General features: G+C 43.3%; 4 protein-coding genes across 4 annotated transcripts; 1 reads left to right on the top strand and 3 right to left on the bottom strand.

The window, feature by feature from the left end:
- Positions 1–94: 94 nt before the first annotated feature.
- BYT42DRAFT_111033 (Oxysterol-binding protein-domain-containing protein) lies at positions 95–2907 on the bottom strand. The gene is made up of 5 exons (XM_051562101.1): positions 1911–2907; positions 1507–1835; positions 1245–1421; positions 682–1177; positions 95–568 (listed from the first exon to the last, which is right to left on the bottom strand). Exons 1-5 carry the CDS (start codon positions 2719–2721, stop codon positions 321–323), a joined length of 2061 nt encoding a protein of 686 aa, XP_051419692.1. The 5' UTR covers positions 2722–2907; the 3' UTR covers positions 95–320.
- Positions 2908–4732: 1825 nt separating this feature from the next.
- On the bottom strand, positions 4733–6248 carry BYT42DRAFT_584524 (uncharacterized protein). Its single transcript, XM_051569880.1, has 5 exons — positions 5935–6248; positions 5660–5848; positions 5390–5590; positions 5192–5313; positions 4733–5116 (listed from the first exon to the last, which is right to left on the bottom strand). The coding sequence occupies exons 1-5, from the start codon at positions 6131–6133 to the stop codon at positions 5084–5086; spliced, it is 744 nt and encodes a 247-aa protein (XP_051419691.1). The 5' UTR covers positions 6134–6248; the 3' UTR covers positions 4733–5083.
- Positions 6249–8571: 2323 nt separating this feature from the next.
- On the bottom strand, positions 8572–11007 carry BYT42DRAFT_648128 (uncharacterized protein). The gene is made up of 2 exons (XM_051572728.1): positions 10887–11007; positions 8572–10817 (listed from the first exon to the last, which is right to left on the bottom strand). Exons 1-2 carry the CDS (start codon positions 10927–10929, stop codon positions 8674–8676), a joined length of 2187 nt encoding a protein of 728 aa, XP_051419690.1. The 5' UTR covers positions 10930–11007; the 3' UTR covers positions 8572–8673.
- A 1409-nt stretch (positions 11008–12416) lies between these two features.
- BYT42DRAFT_584517 (uncharacterized protein) lies at positions 12417–13975 on the top strand. Its single transcript, XM_051569879.1, has 4 exons — positions 12417–12799; positions 12863–13045; positions 13118–13242; positions 13311–13975. Exons 1-4 carry the CDS (start codon positions 12727–12729, stop codon positions 13509–13511), a joined length of 582 nt encoding a protein of 193 aa, XP_051419689.1. The 5' UTR covers positions 12417–12726; the 3' UTR covers positions 13512–13975.
- The last annotated feature ends 4189 nt before the right edge of the window (positions 13976–18164 follow it).

Below are 18164 nucleotides of genomic sequence, written 5' to 3'. Positions count from 1 at the left end.
AGTGCTCCGCTGGTCTTTTTTTTTTTTTTGTGCAGATGAAATTCTGACAGCCAGTGACTGCCCCCCGCTCCGAATCAATTAATTCGTTGGTCCGTTGTTAAGATGAATAATTTTTTACTTGTTTAAGTGTCTATGAGTCTATCTCAAAAAAACCTATCGCAATGATAGTGTCACGATGCAGCGTACAAGCAAGAGAATTACAGAATAGCGTTTCATGACGTGTCGAAAACGGAAAAAATGCTAAATACAAAAGATACAATATAACAAAAAAGGCTTGGGGGAGGGTGAAATCACAGATCGTAGATGCATAAAAGATGAGGTTACCAAAGATCGGGCAAGTCGTCTGGCCATTCTTGGGAATCCCGAGTCGGCCAATACTGGCCGGTATATTGCCAGCTTTGACCACGGATGCCCAGTTCCATCAATAGATCCGGGTTCTCGAACTTATCCTCGCGCAGTTCGAACCATTGAGGTTGAATCGACATGCCTTTACTTTCCAGTTCTTTACGCTTATCTCGTTGTTTCTGTTCGATACGCTGTTTTTCCTGGTCTGCCGCATCCATTTGACCTACAGCAATTTGGACAAAGTTAAATAAAGCGATTCCTCTAGTACACATTCCTACACCCATTCTCCCCGGGAGCAGGCTCAACATCTTTACATGGCGGCACAGCCTACTTTACCTTGTTCGAGGAGCCGCTGATCGGGGCGAAGACGAGTGTCGGTGCAAGGCAACTTGTCTTTTTCAAAATTGGTGATTTCATTGAGTTCCACACCAAATCGTGTGAGTCCGTAATAAGCCTGATAATTCTCAACATTCGGTGGTCTGGCCCGCCATAACACTGATAAATGTTGGTTGTCCTCGTCCGCGGTTTCCGCCAATGCTTCGCTCCATTTGCCAATAATTCGCCGCTGTTGATGTCCTTGTTGATCATAAACCAAGATGGTTACGCCGTTACGTTTGGTTGGCGTACCAAAAAGACCGCCTCCTGTGCCTTCCTTGAATGATATGATGGCATATTCGCCAGTGGTATGGTTTTCCACCTTGATTTCGCCCACATGCTCCAGGTATTTTTCGCCAGCAAGCATATTCCGCATCCAGCTTGACGGTTTGGTGAACGTAAAATGGTCATCATTAGGGGTCAGGGCAATGTGAAACGTGCCCTCGTTGATAAATTCCTATGTCGTTTTGTTTTGAAAATCAGAGCCTGAAGCGGAGTGAAATCAGAAATGACCTACAACTTACCATTGATTTGCCCCAGAATTTGCTTTTTAACTTGCTGCATTGCCAGTACTTAAAGCTCTTTGACTCGGCATACGCCGCAATCATTAGCGGACGATGGCACACCTTTTCAGCAATGAACCGAAATCCCTTGTCAGGTCGGATATTTTCGTAGGTCTCCCCGAGCATTGGATTGAATGGCTTTTTGCCACAATAGACAAAAAATGGTTAGTGATCAATGACTTTGTATGCTGTGCGACTTTTTTTTTGAATATAGACTACTTACTTTGCGACCTGTACGGTACTGACTTGATGCATAGGAAGAGACGATAAACGCTGAGACGTACATGAGTCGTTCAAGGGAATCCGGAAGGGACGCTGCCTTGTCCAGTAGTTCAGAATATTCGAGCTCTTCGCAAGCTCGCTGAAGGATGCTCAAAGGTTCATTCATGCTAACCGGCATGGCAATCTGAGAAAGATCCTTGCCGACATTTTTTCGGAAAACTGAAATCATTGACGCCGCATCCCCGACACAGGGCGAAGGCAGCGTTTTCCGTCGATCACCATCAAGATCCGCCTCTGACAAATCTGATGAACGTTGTCTATTCAGTTTTCCTGTGCAGTAAAGTAAGTGAGTCGATCTTCCTCTATCAACTTGCGTCATGCGAGATTATTCTTTTTCTTTTTTACCTGGTAACGGAGGCATCCTTTTAGCGTCGTCGTCGTCGTCATCATCATCGTTATCGGAGCCCTCGGACAATCGATCGGTATCTGCAGGAGCGTAATCCTCATCGTCACTGGACAACATCAATATCTCCTCAGCATCATAGAATTGGTCCGTGGAGTATGTAGACACTCGAGCGGAAGGCGAAACGGGATGTGCCAGAGATCGAACACGCGGATTGATACCGTTGGGTGGATCCCGATGCGGTTGAGAAGGCACTTCTGTTTCATGTCCTTCGGTTACCAAACGCTGAACGGATGACCACTGTTCGTTATTGTCGTTTGCATAACCCAACAGAGCTTCTTTGTCGTTTTCCATTTGCTGTCGTACTTGCGTAGCTAACTTGCTCCATGCCGCAGGATCGTCGACAGCTTTACTCGTCATTTCACTCAACACGCCAGTAATGTTATCAATGAATTGCGTGATGTGACCGGAGAGAATATTGGCTGTTTTCACTCCTTCGGCGATGCGGGTATGCAAATATTGAGTATCATTGAGGCTTGTGGGTTCCTCAGCGGCGGCTTCGGTGGCATGATGTTTGCGCGCTGGATCGCTCAAGGCAGATGTCCACATGTTGTAGTCTTCCTTATTGAGTGTGCGCAAATGCCATATCATGGTACCTGTATCGATGTGAATCATATTTTGTTGAGGGTTTAACGAGACAGTCGCGATCAAGATCTGAACCGCTCCACGCGTGACGTTGTTCGGCTGTGTCGAGTAGGAAAGGACGCCAGTAGAAGATAATTGAAACCATCGTTTTGCCCAACCTAGAGGCATCGTCAACAGTCATTGTTGCAAGTTAACTCTGCGGCTTTTCATAATAGGAGGGACGGATCTATTTACCTTGCAATCGCTTGCGTCTCTTTTTAATAAGCCAACCGCTGATTTCGGGTGGTTGCTGATGCATGGCCTGCTTTTCGCAAGGGTCCATCAATGCCACGGAAAATGTCAAGGTTTTTGGTGTATTTCTGGAGAATGAATTATCTATAGATATTTATGCACATGTCATTCAGCATTGAAGCTCCCCATTGATGCAGGAAAATCGCGGTGAATTATTTTCTACTTTCTTACCAAATATAAGGATATAATTTCCCGGTTCTTGCACTTCATACGACCCTTCTACCTTGTTATTGGAGGAGTCGCAATGCTCAACAGGAATAAGTTCAACCAAGTCTTCCATATCCTTGAGTTTTTCGCAAGCAATCGAACGAGCCCTCAATCGTCCGGGATGGATGGAAGCGTTGCTGAAAGAAGTGGTGCGAGTGATACCGGGAAATGGAGCCTTGTCATCGTCGGCTGGCACGCTCACTGCGATGAATCGTTATGAATATCGAGGTTGTGACTTTATTAAGCTTTTTCTGATATGCTTACGCTTATCTGGAAGAGAGGGACTTTCGCTGACCGATCGGCCACGGTGGAGTTGTTGAGCTCGAAAGATGACATCAGAAGAAGACGGCAACGGGGCATTACCGAGTCTTCTATAGAGTCCAAACGCGATATTCTTTCGCTTAGTAGTAAATGACCAACTAATAGTGGTATTTGCTGTAGGGACATGAATGTAGTGCAGATACGCATCGCGTGGTTGCACCTGAATAACCTCCATCCTCGTACAAGGCTACACGGAATCGACAAGCCGAGAATAGAAAAGCGAAAAAAGTAAGAAATGGAACCAATGGAACCGATGGAAAAAACCCTCAATATTTTGAGCGGCGAAAATTGAAATTCTCAAGATTAGTGTTTTTTTATTTTTCTTTTTTTCACTTTCTTTGTTTTTTTTTTGATGGGAAATAGATGATGGAAATGTAGGTTCCCTTCGGCACAGAACGGTTTAACGCCAAATTAATGGCAAAATAGCTCTGTTTCCAGCCTTACGGCTTAAGAAACCATACAATCTCGAGCGCGTAGCGATCGCAATGATCACTGGCAATACTAAGCTACCGTCAAATTAATGACAAAGCACATATCGTGGCTGCACTCTTTTAAATTGATTCAAAGATTTCAACGAAGGTCCAGGATAAACCTGGCTTTTATAGTTTTTCGGTAGTCCTTTTTTTTCCTCTCCCGCTTAGCGACCAAAAAAAGCAGTCCGTTCCTGGCTCTTTTTCTCCGCTTAAAATCAGAGTTTGTTCCAATCAACTCTGCCCACACGGGTATTCTTTTCTTTCCAGTCAATTCTGTTGCCCCTTGTCAGAAAGCCGTCGGCGGAAGTTTAAAGATGGTTCTAGGAAACCCGTGGCCCGACGGATCAAAATAACCCCAATATGAAGCGTAAAAGTTCCTCTCAGGGACCCCTTTGGCCTTTTGGCTTGATGAACAGCCGGCACCCTCTGCCGCATCTTCTGCGCTATCAATGTCCGTGCTGTATGTACAATGAGATTTCGCTCCGTAGTGGAGAGAGGAACGGGGAACCTGAAACTTTAAGACTACCTTTGATGTAGTGCATATCGGATACAACACAATAAGAGTAAAGAATTAGAAGCTAAGGTTAAGCATTTTGGTTTCCTGAGTATGTAAAAATCAATGTTCTTTTTAGCGCATCTGGAACACTCATGCCAAAATCTCACATCATCATAGCTGTCGGGATTGATAGGATTGCCATATCCAGATAATTGCCGAGTCGTTGTTTACTTGGGACACAGCCTCTGTTGTCTATGGTATTTCGTTTTGTAAAGAAGTGTGAACATTTCATGTGATTCTCGCAAAATCAGGAATTTCTTCAATGCAAGCCAAGTGCATGTAACCAATGGCAACTTTTTATAATGCACTTCAGCCTCTTTTCTTTTTTCCACTCCGCATGGTTTTGTTGCGCATCGCGTTCAGCATCAGTTCTTGATCAAATCAATATAGTTTGTTTTTGACATTCTTCAGGAAGAATGAAATCAACTGAGACAGTCAGATATTTTACTCAAACAAAGGTATGCCCGATAACATACAACAATGATTTTTGCCTATGGTCTGTCCATATCGAAAAAGGGAATCGACAGGTCCCACTAGACTAATTCATATTCCATCCATCCTATTCGCGTGGTATAGCTGAAGAGCAAAGACCCATTCAGTAACCGTCGGTAATTCAGCATATATTTTTAAGGAAGACGTGTGAAGATATACAGGAGAGTAAAAAATACAAACAATTGCCCTATTAGGCGCGCTGGCGAATGACAAGTTCCAAAAACTAGGCAAAAATAGATGGTTTCCATTCAGCGGCGTTCCTTGCGGTCTAGATATCATTGGATGTTTTCCCACTTACTTGTTCATAATTGATTTGGATCCATCCGTCGCGATCGGTATCAAATCGTTGAAATGAGTCTGTCAATGTTTTGATATTGACGCATGCCTGTACAAAGTTGTCGAAGGTAACATCGCCTTTGCCTATGGTATGAAATAATAACTCGTGAGCAATGACGGAATTTCGGCGGAGTGGTGTATCACTGGTGGGACGTATTACCATATTTATCGAATTTCTGAATAAGAACAGTAATAAATCCGTCCGAAAGATTGTATCCAAAGGTTCGCAAAGCATTTTTCATCTCGTTACGATCAATACTGCCACTGCCGTCGGCATCAAAGGTTTGGAAGCATCGTTTCCAATCCTCAATGTATTTCCATAACCCCGCAAATTCGTTGAAATCAATCGTCCCGGTATTATCTATTTTCCAACCGTTGAGTTTTCCATATTTCGTGACACAATATTTTACAGTGGACCGTGAGATTGTACCTGTATCGAACATATTGACCATCATACGGACGGTTTCGATATTGAATGGACTCCAGTCTCCGTTTACCAGCGCACGCTGAAGTTCATCTACGGTGAGCTGACCCGAATGATCGGTATCTACGGCTTGGAACCAACTCCACAGTTGAGGATCGGTTCCTGGCGGAGGACCAGCAGGTGGGGGAGGTCGACCTACAAGAAAATCGGCGTGTTAGATAATCCTCGACAAAAGGGAGTTCCCTTCCCTCTTTTTTACGTCTTGAGGCACCGAGATTTACCGTAGGATCCAGCTGGAGGATACCCTTGCGATGGTTGACCGTAACCGACGTGAGGGGAACCGGCGTAAGACTGATGAGAAAGGGCCGGTGAGCCATACTGTTGAGGAGGCGGTGCACGGCCATATGACTGCTGAGGCGGCGGTGCGCCGTAAGCATACTGTTGTTGTTGATAACCGTACTGATTCGGATTGTAAGCCATGATGCCCCGAAATGAAAGAAGTGAAAAGAAAAAAGAAGAAGCAAGGTTTAGCGGCTCACCCGAAAAAATGATTAGGGGCCAAAAGCCAGCGAAGCTAAAACAAAAAAAAAAAATCCCCAAGCTGAACTTTTCGAGTAACTTTGCAAGATGAAAAGTTAACCAATCAGCAATCAGATGTAACCCAAGAATCAATCTCAATGATTTGGCGCATGACATGCCCGCTTTCTCAGCGTTTGGCTTGGCGTCTCGGTTTCGCCGTCTTTCCGTCTTTCCACGCAGTACCCGATGGATTTGACCTACCTCACTGCTCAGCAATCCAACAAGAATAGTTACATTCGCGTTACCTGCTGAAGTGTTTATTAACGTCTCTGTCAACCTTTCAAAAGAAAACTCAAAACGCTTCCGTAACTCCCGAAGGCGCAGCAACGAACAGAAGTTATCGTCATGATCAGTATCCGGTTTCGTCCCCTTGTACAAGGCAAGTTGCTACGTCTATACACATAACACTAAAAGTTCTTATGCTATGAAGATGGTATACATTTCGCGGTCGGTTCAAGGCGTAGAGGCGCCTTTTTTTGTCCATGATCAGATAAGCCATAACAGATTTTATGAAACCATCACCGATTGTGACGACAAACGTAAATCTTGATTGTTATCACAAATTCACTAATAAAACCTTTTGTTCTCGACAGCAATTTTAATTTCGATAGCTTTAATGGCGTATCAAGTTGCTGAGGCTTCACCGAATTCGAAGATCATGTAGATGACGGAATATCTGTTGATTCTTGACGGTGCTTATTGGTAGGCGGCGCTTGGATTAAAGATCCGTTGTTCCATAGTCTATAGCGGGTCTCTTTGTTGCATTGACAGCGGATAGCTCAACTCCATTTATCCACTGTTTTCTGATCTGCCGTCAACAAAGACGAAACTGCTAAATTGAGCGTTTGCGGAGGGCCCAGGAGATGCTACGGTGGTTTTTCGCGTCCAGGGTGTCATCGGTCCATCATGTTATTTGCTCTATGCATTGCATCCGTGCATGGGTGCATGGTCTGCCTATGGTTTCATAACATGGTAACTGTAATAAGATCACAAGGCGGAATAATTTATGCGCATCCACCTTTCTTTTAAAAAGTTCGTCTCCTCGTCAACCTGGCACGCTGCCGCTTAGCTAAACCTGCGATTGGTCAATTCCATGACTCCGCTTACGCACAGTTTTGAAAAATTGTGAGCCCAGGAAAATGATATAATTTCAAAATTCCAAAAATATAAAGGAGATAGTTAACGTTATCCGCGAAGAACCCAAGTGAAAAAAGAACTCAAACCGAAAAAGACAGAAAAAATAGACAAATTAGACAGACGAGACTTACTTTTTCTTTCGCACTCACTAAAAAAAAAAAAAGAAAAAAAAAAAAAGCAGATAAAAGTATGCGCCGTATTTTATAGAAAATATCATCGGCAAATCCGACTGAAACTGTTCCTGTCTTCGCTCAAATTTGAAATACTCGACTTTGAAATATATTCGAGTTGGTGTCACATTCTGGAATTCCCGATGATCATTCATTATCATTTGTTTAGCTGGATAAAGGAATGCGGCTTTAGTGGCACGAAATGATCGGATGATATCGTATTAGATACAGAAAGGTCGATTGGATTATGATCGGATTGAGCTCGCCAGAATACCTTCTTCGCATTACACTGCTGTTCTCTCCGCATTTTTTGTGATATTGTTACGATGCATTGGTGCTTCATGTTCCATGAGAGTGGCTTCTTTAGAATTATCCAAGATAACAATGAGCCACTAGAGCTTAAACTCATAAAAATTTTGGGCAGTTCGTCTCATTTCCCCAGAGCAACGACTTTAGTCTTTTTACCACAAGCTATGGCAACTCAACCCATTTTAAGTTCTGCAGCTTTTGAACGTTAGAGCAGAGCAAACCAGCTGATGTTCTCCACTCTTACAGCACGCTCAAGTTCTTGTCTAATTCGAATGAAGCTTCCTCGGTCCATATAATTTGTTCCCGCATTATAAGATGACACAGTTTAAGCCATGCGTATCGCTTTTCGATTGAAAAAGTCGCAACCAATTTTTATGTTATCTATTTGCCGCTGCGTGGAACCTGCCATACATATAATTGCTTGACAAAACCAACCTGCTGCCATTGTACCGTAAAAAAAGGAAACTCAATAAAATGAGAAACATATGATTAACTTTAACTATGAGAATGCATCGGTTAAATATTCTGTACTTTTAAAGCTTTCATTTTTCAGTTCTCCAGAGGCATTTTGTAGTCCATTGGAAATATCACTGGCCCTTAAAAGGTCCAAACATCAAGTATCATATAATAGATCAAGGCCATTGGCGAGTCTAATATATTACAGAGCAAAAAAAAAAAAAAAAAAAAAAAAAAAAAAAAAAAAAAAAAAGATATATTATTTACATACGGAATGAAGAAACCCGCACGAGCCAAGATGGATATAAATACGTAAAATAAATAAATAGATAATAAACTAGCGTTACGTATTTTCAAAAGCGACGAGCTTCACATATTTGAAGAGGCGAGCATGGAAAAGTAAGCTTCTAGCTGGTACTTTAGCTCCCCAAAAAAAGCAGTATGATTGGTCGCAGAATGATCCGCCGACGACATTCGATCGTTGATGGATGGCTTGGAGGATGCAGATGCAGAAAATGCAGGACACACATCGTGAAAAGTATTGCCAAAACCTTCCTCGGACGAGCTACTGCCTTCACCGGTGCTGACAGACATGGATCCCCAACTGCATTCGGGGCTGTTGCTACGGCTACTACCGGTTTCACCGACGGTGGCGGCTTCTTCCATGCTCGTGTTCATATGCCGCTGAAGGATTTGGACACCCGTTTGTAAATTCTGTTTGGCAAGTCGTCGAATACCGGCATTCGACGCATTTTTCAAAAGGCCGCAAGCATCAATTGCCAAGGTCATCCATTGTAAATCCAGCGAACAAGGAGACCGCACCGAAAGCATGTGGAAAATTTTGACAACGGCGTCAGAACAGATGGAGACAATAGATAAAGCACGATCGCGATGCTCGGCTTGATGTTCGGGTAAGCCACTGTCCTCATCCATCTTGTCTTGGGCCGATGATAACTGCATGACCCGAGATTCCACTGTCAGCCAGTAGATGTAGTAATATGAATTGAGCCGTAGCACGAATAAATCTTCGCATAATTGCACACGGTCCAGGTGAATGTATCCAAGTGGTTCGTCGCTCACACGAAACGCTGGTGGCAAATCTTTCCAAAAAAGATAAAGTTGGTTCTCGATGCATTCGATACCCGATTGCGGGATTTCGTCTAAAGATCCTGCATACAATTTGTATCCAAGGGCTTCGACAGAATTCCCGCCACTTTCCACATAAGTGAGCACCGTTAATCGACAAATATAAGCAAACGCTTCGACAGCTGCACGCATCATGCTATCGTTACGTTCGCATTCGAGCGGACTAGGAAATCCAATGTCGCTGTGATAAAGAACGGAAGAAAAGTCGGCCAATCCGTCGTAGACAACGCAAAGATTCAACTCGGCCGTTCGGGTGAGATAGAACGATCGTCGCCACGATTCCGCTTTGGCTAATTGAACGGGATCCACGGAGGAAGGATCGGAAGTGGCCATTCGAAGGATAGGTAAATATATATCTTTGAGTTGAATGGCCATGCGCCACGCTAAACTGGAGTAGACGCGCGCTTCTTTGCTTTGCAATTTCAGTAGGGAGCAATTGGCGAGATGCCACAGCGCAATTTGGGTATCGACATCGGGGCTGTCTTCGAAATCGTCAAACATAGCATCCTCTACACTGGTGCGAGCATTTTGCCAACAATATTCTGCCAATTCCCGGCGTGAACAAAGCAACCCATCAATTTGTGCATGACAACAATGAGAGTGAACTACGTAAGCTACAATGGCTGAGGCGAGCACGCAGGACGGATTCGCTTTGAGATAAGGACGATAATAGCTGGACACAAGGATAGGGGTCATCATCCCGAGACAATTGAAATAGATATCGATCATGTAGGAAATAAAGTGTGAATGTTTGCTGTTGTTGATGGTAGAGAAGGTATGCGTCAAGCGTCGCGGCAAGGTGGTGGATGAAGGGGTCATCGTGATATTTTGGTTACGAAAGAGGTATCGAAAAATATGTTCCACGTGGAGCATGCGACGTGTGATGGTGAGATTGCGGTTGGTGGATGTGTTGGTGGAAGCCGAAGGCGAGACAAAGTAACGTTGACTTTCGTTTAGTAACATGGCCAGGTCGGCAATTGTATTGACGTTGGTATGCAAGCGTAATCCATACAGTTGCTTCGAAAAGGTAATTTCCCACCTCGGCGGCGAAGTTCTATTCTGCAATACGAGAGGTTGTAAGTGCGTACACTGAGAGACGTCTATGCAACGACAGCAAGCTGGATCTCTTTTCGCTCGGACGCTCATCTGAAGAAGACGAAGTTCTTCGGACAAGTCTTCAATCTGTTCTTCCAAATGGCATACTTCTTCCAACATTCGATTTTTCTTGGATAATGGCACTGCTTTTTTAACAATGTTGGGTTTCACTGTGAATTTAAAAATGCAAGGCAGTGTCATTTTTCGGCATCTCTCGCACATGGTGCCTTGCAGCACGATGCACTTTCTTCGGTGAGCCCGACAATTCTCGCCTAGACCAATAGAAGTATGAGAAGAAATGAAACTTCATAAGCAAAATAATAGAAAGTCAAAGCATTTACATGGCTTATTTCGTTTTTGCTTGGTTGAGTCGTCACCATTCATAGCGAAAGGTAAAACAAAGGACGACGAGACAACAACTTGAATTGAGAAAGAGTTGGATATTAACTGAGCGATAAATTGGGACCTTATTTTTTCTTTTTTCACCCCGCTTCCTTTTTTTTTTTTTTGTAGAATTCTTTTTTTCTCGGAGTTCCATCTTCCGAATAATAACAACTTCATTCTACGAAATGAAGCGATGTTTCCAAAACATTGTCTCTGTATCGTCGCATACAATCCATATTCATGTCCCGAATAGATAGAGTACGGAATCAATTGCACAGAGTCAGCAGGGACTACTGTCCTATCACTCTATCTGTCCTGTGCGAATGCAATCTGCATAGTGAAGAATAACAGTATGCATCCGTATTTTATAACATAAAAGCGGTTGAACAGCGATTAAACATGAAATTTCACTCATAGGTTCAGTGTCATGTCCATTGAAACCTTGGCTCCCATTCACTACAAAACTGCTCCGTCCATCAACTTAACGCGTGATCTGTTTTCTTAATTTGGATAAAATTCGCACCATGTTTTGCAATTAAAAAATAGGGATGTGTGTCATTAAATTTCTGTGGATCCAAATTCACCCGCTTTATTATTGCCCGTCCTAAACGTCGTACACAACGTTTTCAGCGTTCTTGGCTCCATGCTTGGTGGATTACAGCGATCATTGCTGTGATGGAAATATTGCAACTCATAACTGGGTTCCAAGAACCAATCAAAACATTCTGCTGTTGAACCAGGAGAGAAGCGTGCTTTCGGAAGTGAAAATTTGTGTGGAGCGTATAAATTTTTCCTTTTCCATGACGCATTTTTGGAAAGAACAAAAGTCGCATGATTAGAACTGCTGTTATCAGATCCGAAAAATAGATCGTATTACGGTGCATTATGGGCCGTCCCATTACTCGCTTCGAATTTAAAAGGGATCTGCACGGATTTTGGTCGCTAATACACTGTTCTAATCGTTTTCATGGCGTTTTTATCAACCGCGCTGATAATATGTTAGCATTTAACCAGTCTGTAATTTAGCTTTTCACTCAGATTGAATTCGTAAACATCCAGCCGCGCTGCTGACTAAATCAGATAAACCTTTTTCGAAGCGCTTGCACAACCTCGACTCTCATATATGAAATATAACATCACCGCTTCATTCCGTCTAAAAAGCAAGATGGCGTTCCAATAAGAATAGTCGACTGTACTTTCAAAAGCACAAGTTCTAAAAAGCAAAAGAGAGCGTTCTAATAAGAATAGTCGGTACTTTCAAAAGCACAATCTCTAAAAAGCAAGAAGGACGTATGCTTGTCTGCCAGGATCCATTCAAAGCCCTCTTGAAAACTCTCGTACCGCCTTTAGTCCTTTTTCTAGCGAAATAAGCTTCAAAATAAATCGCAAATTTGACTGCAAGGATCCTTTATTCCTAGGAGGGAAGCGCGAACAACTTTAGAATTGATGAGATGTGGTCAGTCTAATTCTGTGTCACCTTCATCGGACCCTATTCAAAAAAAAAAGTAAAAAAAGGTAGCTTTATTTGCAGAGAGCTCTCTTTTTCTGTTTGGTCAACGTGATCTGCATCGACAAACAGCGGGTTATGTCATAAGCGCGTGATGGAATATTTTTCCAGCACTGGAATACCTGAACACACAGAGCATTGGATTACTTGGAAGAGACCGGGCGAAAAGGATTTGAGCATATTCTGTCGCCGCTTGTTTTTAACTTGTTTTTCGTTCATTTGTTTTGGTTCTAATTTGATTCACCCCACTTAGTCTCAGAGTTCAGGCAAAATCTCCCGTTGACCCCACCATGAGCCTGCTATTACGGAAATACCAGCAGCAGTTGGCTGAGCGGCCACTGAGAACATTCGCTCTTCAATCAGGTATACATTAGTTCACCTAACCTTCGCCACCATGATAACATCCTTGGCTCACGCTTTTGTTAGGTTGCATTTTAACCCTCGGTGATATCATTGCACAACAATTCATTGAAAAGAAAGGCCTTGAAAATCATGACATTGCTCGGTCATTACGCACAACTGCTTATGGTCTTTGCATCGGCGGTCCGGTTATTGGAACTTGGTTTGGGTTCGTTAATCGAGTGGTTACGATCAAGTCGAAAGTAGGAGGTGAGACATAAATAACTGGAACTAAATAGCAGTCAGATCAATTAACCCATCCAATTCCTTTGATGCTTTTAGCCGCATTTGCTCGACTTGCCCTTGATCAGATATTCTTTACACCAACAATATTGGCCATGTATATGGGATGTGTGAGTGTTCTTGAAGGCCGCAATTTTGCTCAAATTCAGAATAAGTTTAGAAACGTAAGTCTTTTGAGTGGGGACGGATTGCATGCGTTTCTGATATTGACCACTACCCGCTCGGGAACTAGAGCTACTTGGATGGACTTTCGACGGCATATCATTTCTGGCCGTTTGCGAATATGTTTGTCTTTGCAGTAGTCCCTATGCAGTTTCGTCCTCTGATAAACAGTGGATTTGGCGTCGGCTGGAACACATACCTCTCTTATCTCAACCAGCAGTCGCTGAAACAGCCGAATCTTGAAGCTTCGGATATACCTTCGGCATTGTGAGCTGCCGATGCTCCAGAGCCTTATATTTATTGCCTTCTCCACGTCCGTGACGGTATAACCTCATCCGAGAAACAGTTCATTCAAGAACCACAGTGTGTGCGGTTATTGAGATGTCTGTTCTTGTTTACCTCTTCCTCCCTTCCGACATCATTACGACCCACTTTGAAACAATCGCACGTGCCTTTCTGAGGCAACGTCTCTGATGCCTAGACCGCCCGTGGCCGAAGAAAAAGCAACATATTAGTTCACCATCCGATGGGCGTTTGGTGCGTGTTTTTCGACATCGGGTAGAATTCATACGATCCTATGATTGGGGAAAATAGAATCATAATAATAAAAAAGTCATGCTGATGTAACAGTTCATTCCTCTTGTTCCTACGTTCCATAAAAGCCTGACCGTCTCTCGTATAGCACCGTGAGCGATCAGTCCTTGTAATGTTTACCATGCATATGTCAAACATGCCTTGATCCCTCCAATAAAGAGAAATCTTCCATAAAAAGTATCTTGTCTGTCAGTCATCGTACTGATATTATCCTATAAAGGATCGATTCTTCTCATAATTTCGGATTTTGTTGATGGATATATTGGCGCCGAATGGCACTTGAAAGCCTTACAGCACGTAACAACCGAATGATCCAGGTGTGCCAAGGATTATTAGGTACGTGTCTTTTTTTTTTTACAATTTGCTCATTGCTGGTGGAAAGATACTTGATACTTGAAACTCTAGTCGAGTGGCCCATAATAACTGAAAAGATCGGTGGATTTGGCGATCGGCTGCTCTTTTTTCTAATTCATACGGAGATGCTTTCGGACAGCAATGTTGTCATGCAACAAAACAGCGATGAGATACAAATTAGATGATGTACAATGTAGCTACAACCTGTATGGAGTCTAACAAATCCGCGGAACATTGTGATAAGTTATCTCTTTCGGTCTGTAGCTGCAAATCTTGCTTACGGGCCCTAAGGCCGGTTCGAACAACACATCTGCGATCAAGAAAGCTACCTCGAATACAAAGAGGAAATATAATGAACCTGCTGGTTCGATTCCTTGGATCATATTTTCATAAGCACTCACACGATCCAGTAAAGATCAATATTCGGTAAAGACCTAAATGGCTCGACCAAGTATGATGGAATAGTATCGTATGGTGCTATAGTCAATAAAAGCATGAGACTGGTTTGTACTAAAATAGAGTGACCTTGGAAACGTGAATGAATTTATCCTGGAGCGACTGAGATTATATTGACATTGATGACAGATATGATCAATACAACAAAAAGAACCCGATCGAACATGGCATTCAATGGAGCCCACAAGAAGTTCATCGACAACGGTAAATTTTCTAGCTTACATTTCGTCTGTGTTGTGCTTGATGATAATAGCATTCATGCTATTTGAATGGGCATCACATCCCAACCTCCGATGCCCCATTTACGGAAATCAAAAGTTACAGAGGCAACTACCTTAAATGGTAATATAAACCTTATTTTTGTACCACATAAACTTAATACGGAAGATCTTGCATGTGTGTTACGTATTTTTTTGACAGCCACTTGGTCTTGCCATCATACAAATTGCATTTCATCGTATCTCGCTCAATGCAATAGACACTTCATTCCTTCATATGGTCTGAGATACAAAAGATGTGACTCGGTTTTGATCCAATAAAAAGAGCCCACCGTGCCATAATTCTTTTTGTTCCCCAATTTTTTTTCTGCTTCAGAGCTGCGTGCGGTCCATACAGCAAAAACAGTACGCGTTTTTCTGAATGCGTGGGCTGTGTTATCGATCATACCCACGTTTCTCAACTTTGCATTCGAACGCGGAACGCTGTTTTATGCGGCGACGGAGTTGTCAAAAGTTACTCAAACGACCCTGAAACGCGCCCTTGCTTATCAGGGTAGAACCACGCCGTAGGTTGTCAGTGACGTCGAAAATTGCGCACCCCGCATTCTCATAACCTAACGGCTGTTTTTGATATCAAACACGCTTCAAACGAGAAAACAACTCACCACGGCGACCGAAGTGTAGTTTTTCGCTACCATATTTGGAACGAAGAACGACCTACGCAGAACCTTCCCAAACATACCCAACCGAACCAGAACTTCACTCCAGGTACGCATCCTTTCTGTACAACTTGTCATTCCTCTCTATTTACTGAAACTTGGCTTCAATTCATTACGTTTTCAATATGGTTTCGTTATGCTTCTGCCGCTTCCGTTAAAGGCAAGCTGCTAGCGCTTCAAGTCCATCATCAAGCCGACTCATGCATTTGTCAAAAAGCTGATGGGTAAATTTTTGATCATTGTCACAGGTTCATTCTACACTTTCAAATTAAGCACCAGTTGGTTGAAAACCAGATATTGGGGTCAAGATAAGTGCGCTAACGAAGCTGCCAACGATCGCGAAACAATTTATATGGCAAAATGACTGGTACGTGAATTCACAATGGTTGGGCAAATAACGCCAAGAAGGGACCTTAGATCGCCGACTTTGTACCTACCTTCACACCTTACTCGAAAGCCACGCTGCCTTTCCCGTCGGTGTGTGCACAGTTGCTTTGACCCATGTATGATAATCTCGGGATTTCGAGATACTCTGATTTCCTATTCAAAACTAGGATCAATGAAGCTCGAAGACTCTTTGCTGATAGCCGACACATTCACGTCATGGTGGTTTTCTTACGTTTCTTGCACGAAAAAGATAGGTATATGTCTTCACTCGATCGCTAAATGGCTGCCGTGACGACGTCGATGATCTGCCATGATGAATAGTTCCGGACCTTTCTACTGTTCGGTATGAGCAATATACGGCGCGCAACGAATTGTCTCTCGTTCGGTGACACTGAACAACAGTAAGCTTGATCCACGCCTTGCCTTGTATTTCATAACGAGACTAACATACAATGAACAACATGGTGATTTCAAGAGCTTCTTTTCCGTCCTCGTTCCATTTCCATTGGTCGTTTCTCTCCGTTGGTGTCCCTTCTTTGGTTTCGTTTGGTTGGATGATCCGCTGCCCTTGCTGGCTGGCCACCAGTAACCGGCATGATCTTTCACCCTCGCCGTCCTTCCCGTTAATCCCGCCCTTGGTCGCATTGTAGCTCAAGAAGATCGTCTACGCTTGCTGCTTGATCACCAGCAGGCGATACGATTGTCCACACTTGCTCTCCTCTCCGTTGGTTTCCGCCTTGGTGTCTCCGCCCTTAGGTGCCTGCTCCTCGATTGGCGTTCTTGTGGAACATACGTATGTTCCACACTTTGCGTTGGGGTGGTTTGGAGTCGGTGGTGGGATGGGGTGGGGTGGATAGCGGTATATGGAGCTGGTGATCCGTAGCGGGTGGGGTTTTGGTTTTGGTGAGGTTGGGAGGGATGGTGTTACCTGTGGATTGATGCGTCTGTGGCAATTGTTGTTTTCCGGTATTTCGAGGCCTCGCTTTCGGTGTTGTTCGCCAGCGGCTTATCTGGTGCTTTCTCCGCACTCAACTGTATTGAAGATTAAGGTTTTCCGTTTTCGCTATAATTCCTTTTGACAACTCCATCGCCGCATAAAACAGCGTTCTGCGTTCGAACGCAAAGTTGAGAAACGTGGGTATGATCGATAAAACAGCCCGTGCATTCAGAAAAACGCGTATTGTTTTGCTGTATGGACCGCACGCAGCTCTGAAGCGAAAAAAAAAATTGGGGAACAAAAAGAATTATGGCACGGTGGGCTCTTTTTATTGAATCAAAACCGAGTCACATCTTTTGTATCTCAGACCATATGAAGGAATGAAGTGTCTATTGCATTGAGCGAGATACGATGAAATGCAATTTGTATGATGGCAAGACCAAGTGGCTGTCAAAAAAATACGTAACACACATGCAAGATCTTCCGTATTAAGTTTATGTGGTACAAAAATAAGGTTTATATTACCATTTAAGGTAGTTGCCTCTGTAACTTTTGATTTCCGTAAATGGGGCATCGGAGGTTGGGATGTGATGCCCATTCAAATAGCATGAATGCTATTATCATCAAGCACAACACAGACGAAATGTAAGCTAGAAAATTTACCGTTGTCGATGAACTTCTTGTGGGCTCCATTGAATGCCATGTTCGATCGGGTTCTTTTTGTTGTATTGATCATATCTGTCATCAATGTCAATATAATCTCAGTCGCTCCAGGATAAATTCATTCACGTTCCCGTTGTCGTTGGAAAGTGGCTGTTAGAAAAGCATTGGTTGAAGTGCGCACAAATTTGTTGCATGACTCCGTGGGGTCTCATTGTGTAAGTCAGACATTCACATCTAGTGCTGACTTCCATCGGCGATCCCGTGCGTACGTGTTACGATAAGCTTATAGTCCGACATAGGTTCGATTCCCTATAAAAAACGAACTTGTGTTCCAACCACAAGTGTCTATACAATCGATATGTCATAATTTACAAAGAGGTATTTTGTGGGAGCGATGGTTGTTCCTAAAGCATCAACGCCTTTCTTAAGCCATCTTACGGGTATTGCTTGTTTGAAGTCGATCCAGCTACAGGCTTATAACCATGCGCTGAATAACGCTGTTCTAATGGTCAACAAAATCATCGTGAAATTATAACTTTCAAGTTCTTCCGAATCTCGGTCTTCAATCACACATTTAGCTTCACGATCTCAAAGAA

The sequence above is a fragment of the Radiomyces spectabilis genome (assembly GCF_025331425.1).
Source record: "Radiomyces spectabilis strain NRRL 2753 chromosome Unknown BYT42scaffold_13, whole genome shotgun sequence".
Taxonomy (NCBI): Eukaryota; Fungi; Mucoromycota; class Mucoromycetes; order Mucorales; family Radiomycetaceae; genus Radiomyces; species Radiomyces spectabilis.
Note: the sequence above shows the minus strand (reverse complement) of the source record. Positions and strands in the feature narration are given on the sequence as shown.

What these genes read in the sequence shown, in the direction of transcription:
- BYT42DRAFT_648128 (XM_051572728.1), bottom strand. Translation starts at nt 10,929, where the DNA reads ATGAATGGTGACGACTCAACCAAGCAAAAACGAAATAAGCCAT. An exon ending in GCAAAAACGAAATAAGCCAT is followed by an intron (nt 10,818 to 10,886) that starts GTAAATGCTTTG and finishes CTATTGGTCTAG; the next exon opens with GCGAGAATTGTCGGGCTCAC.
- BYT42DRAFT_584524 (XM_051569880.1), bottom strand. Translation starts at nt 6,133, where the DNA reads ATGGCTTACAATCCGAATCAGTACGGTTATCAACAACAACAGTATGCT. An exon ending in TCCTCCAGCTGGATCCTACG is followed by an intron (nt 5,849 to 5,934) that starts GTAAATCTCGGT and finishes ATTTTCTTGTAG; the next exon opens with GTCGACCTCCCCCACCTGCT. An exon ending in GGTCAATATGTTCGATACAG is followed by an intron (nt 5,591 to 5,659) that starts GTACAATCTCAC and finishes GTTGGAAAATAG; the next exon opens with ATAATACCGGGACGATTGAT.
- BYT42DRAFT_584517 (XM_051569879.1), top strand. Translation starts at nt 12,727, where the DNA reads ATGAGCCTGCTATTACGGAAATACCAGCAGCAGTTGGCTGAGCGGCCA. An exon ending in AACATTCGCTCTTCAATCAG is followed by an intron (nt 12,800 to 12,862) that starts GTATACATTAGT and finishes CGCTTTTGTTAG; the next exon opens with GTTGCATTTTAACCCTCGGT. An exon ending in TTCAGAATAAGTTTAGAAAC is followed by an intron (nt 13,243 to 13,310) that starts GTAAGTCTTTTG and finishes CTCGGGAACTAG; the next exon opens with AGCTACTTGGATGGACTTTC.
- BYT42DRAFT_111033 (XM_051562101.1), bottom strand. Translation starts at nt 2,721, where the DNA reads ATGCCTCTAGGTTGGGCAAAACGATGGTTTCAATTATCTTCTACTGGC. An exon ending in AAGGATGCCTCCGTTACCAG is followed by an intron (nt 1,836 to 1,910) that starts GTAAAAAAGAAA and finishes TTTACTGCACAG; the next exon opens with GAAAACTGAATAGACAACGT. An exon ending in AGTACCGTACAGGTCGCAAA is followed by an intron (nt 1,422 to 1,506) that starts GTAAGTAGTCTA and finishes TGTGGCAAAAAG; the next exon opens with CCATTCAATCCAATGCTCGG.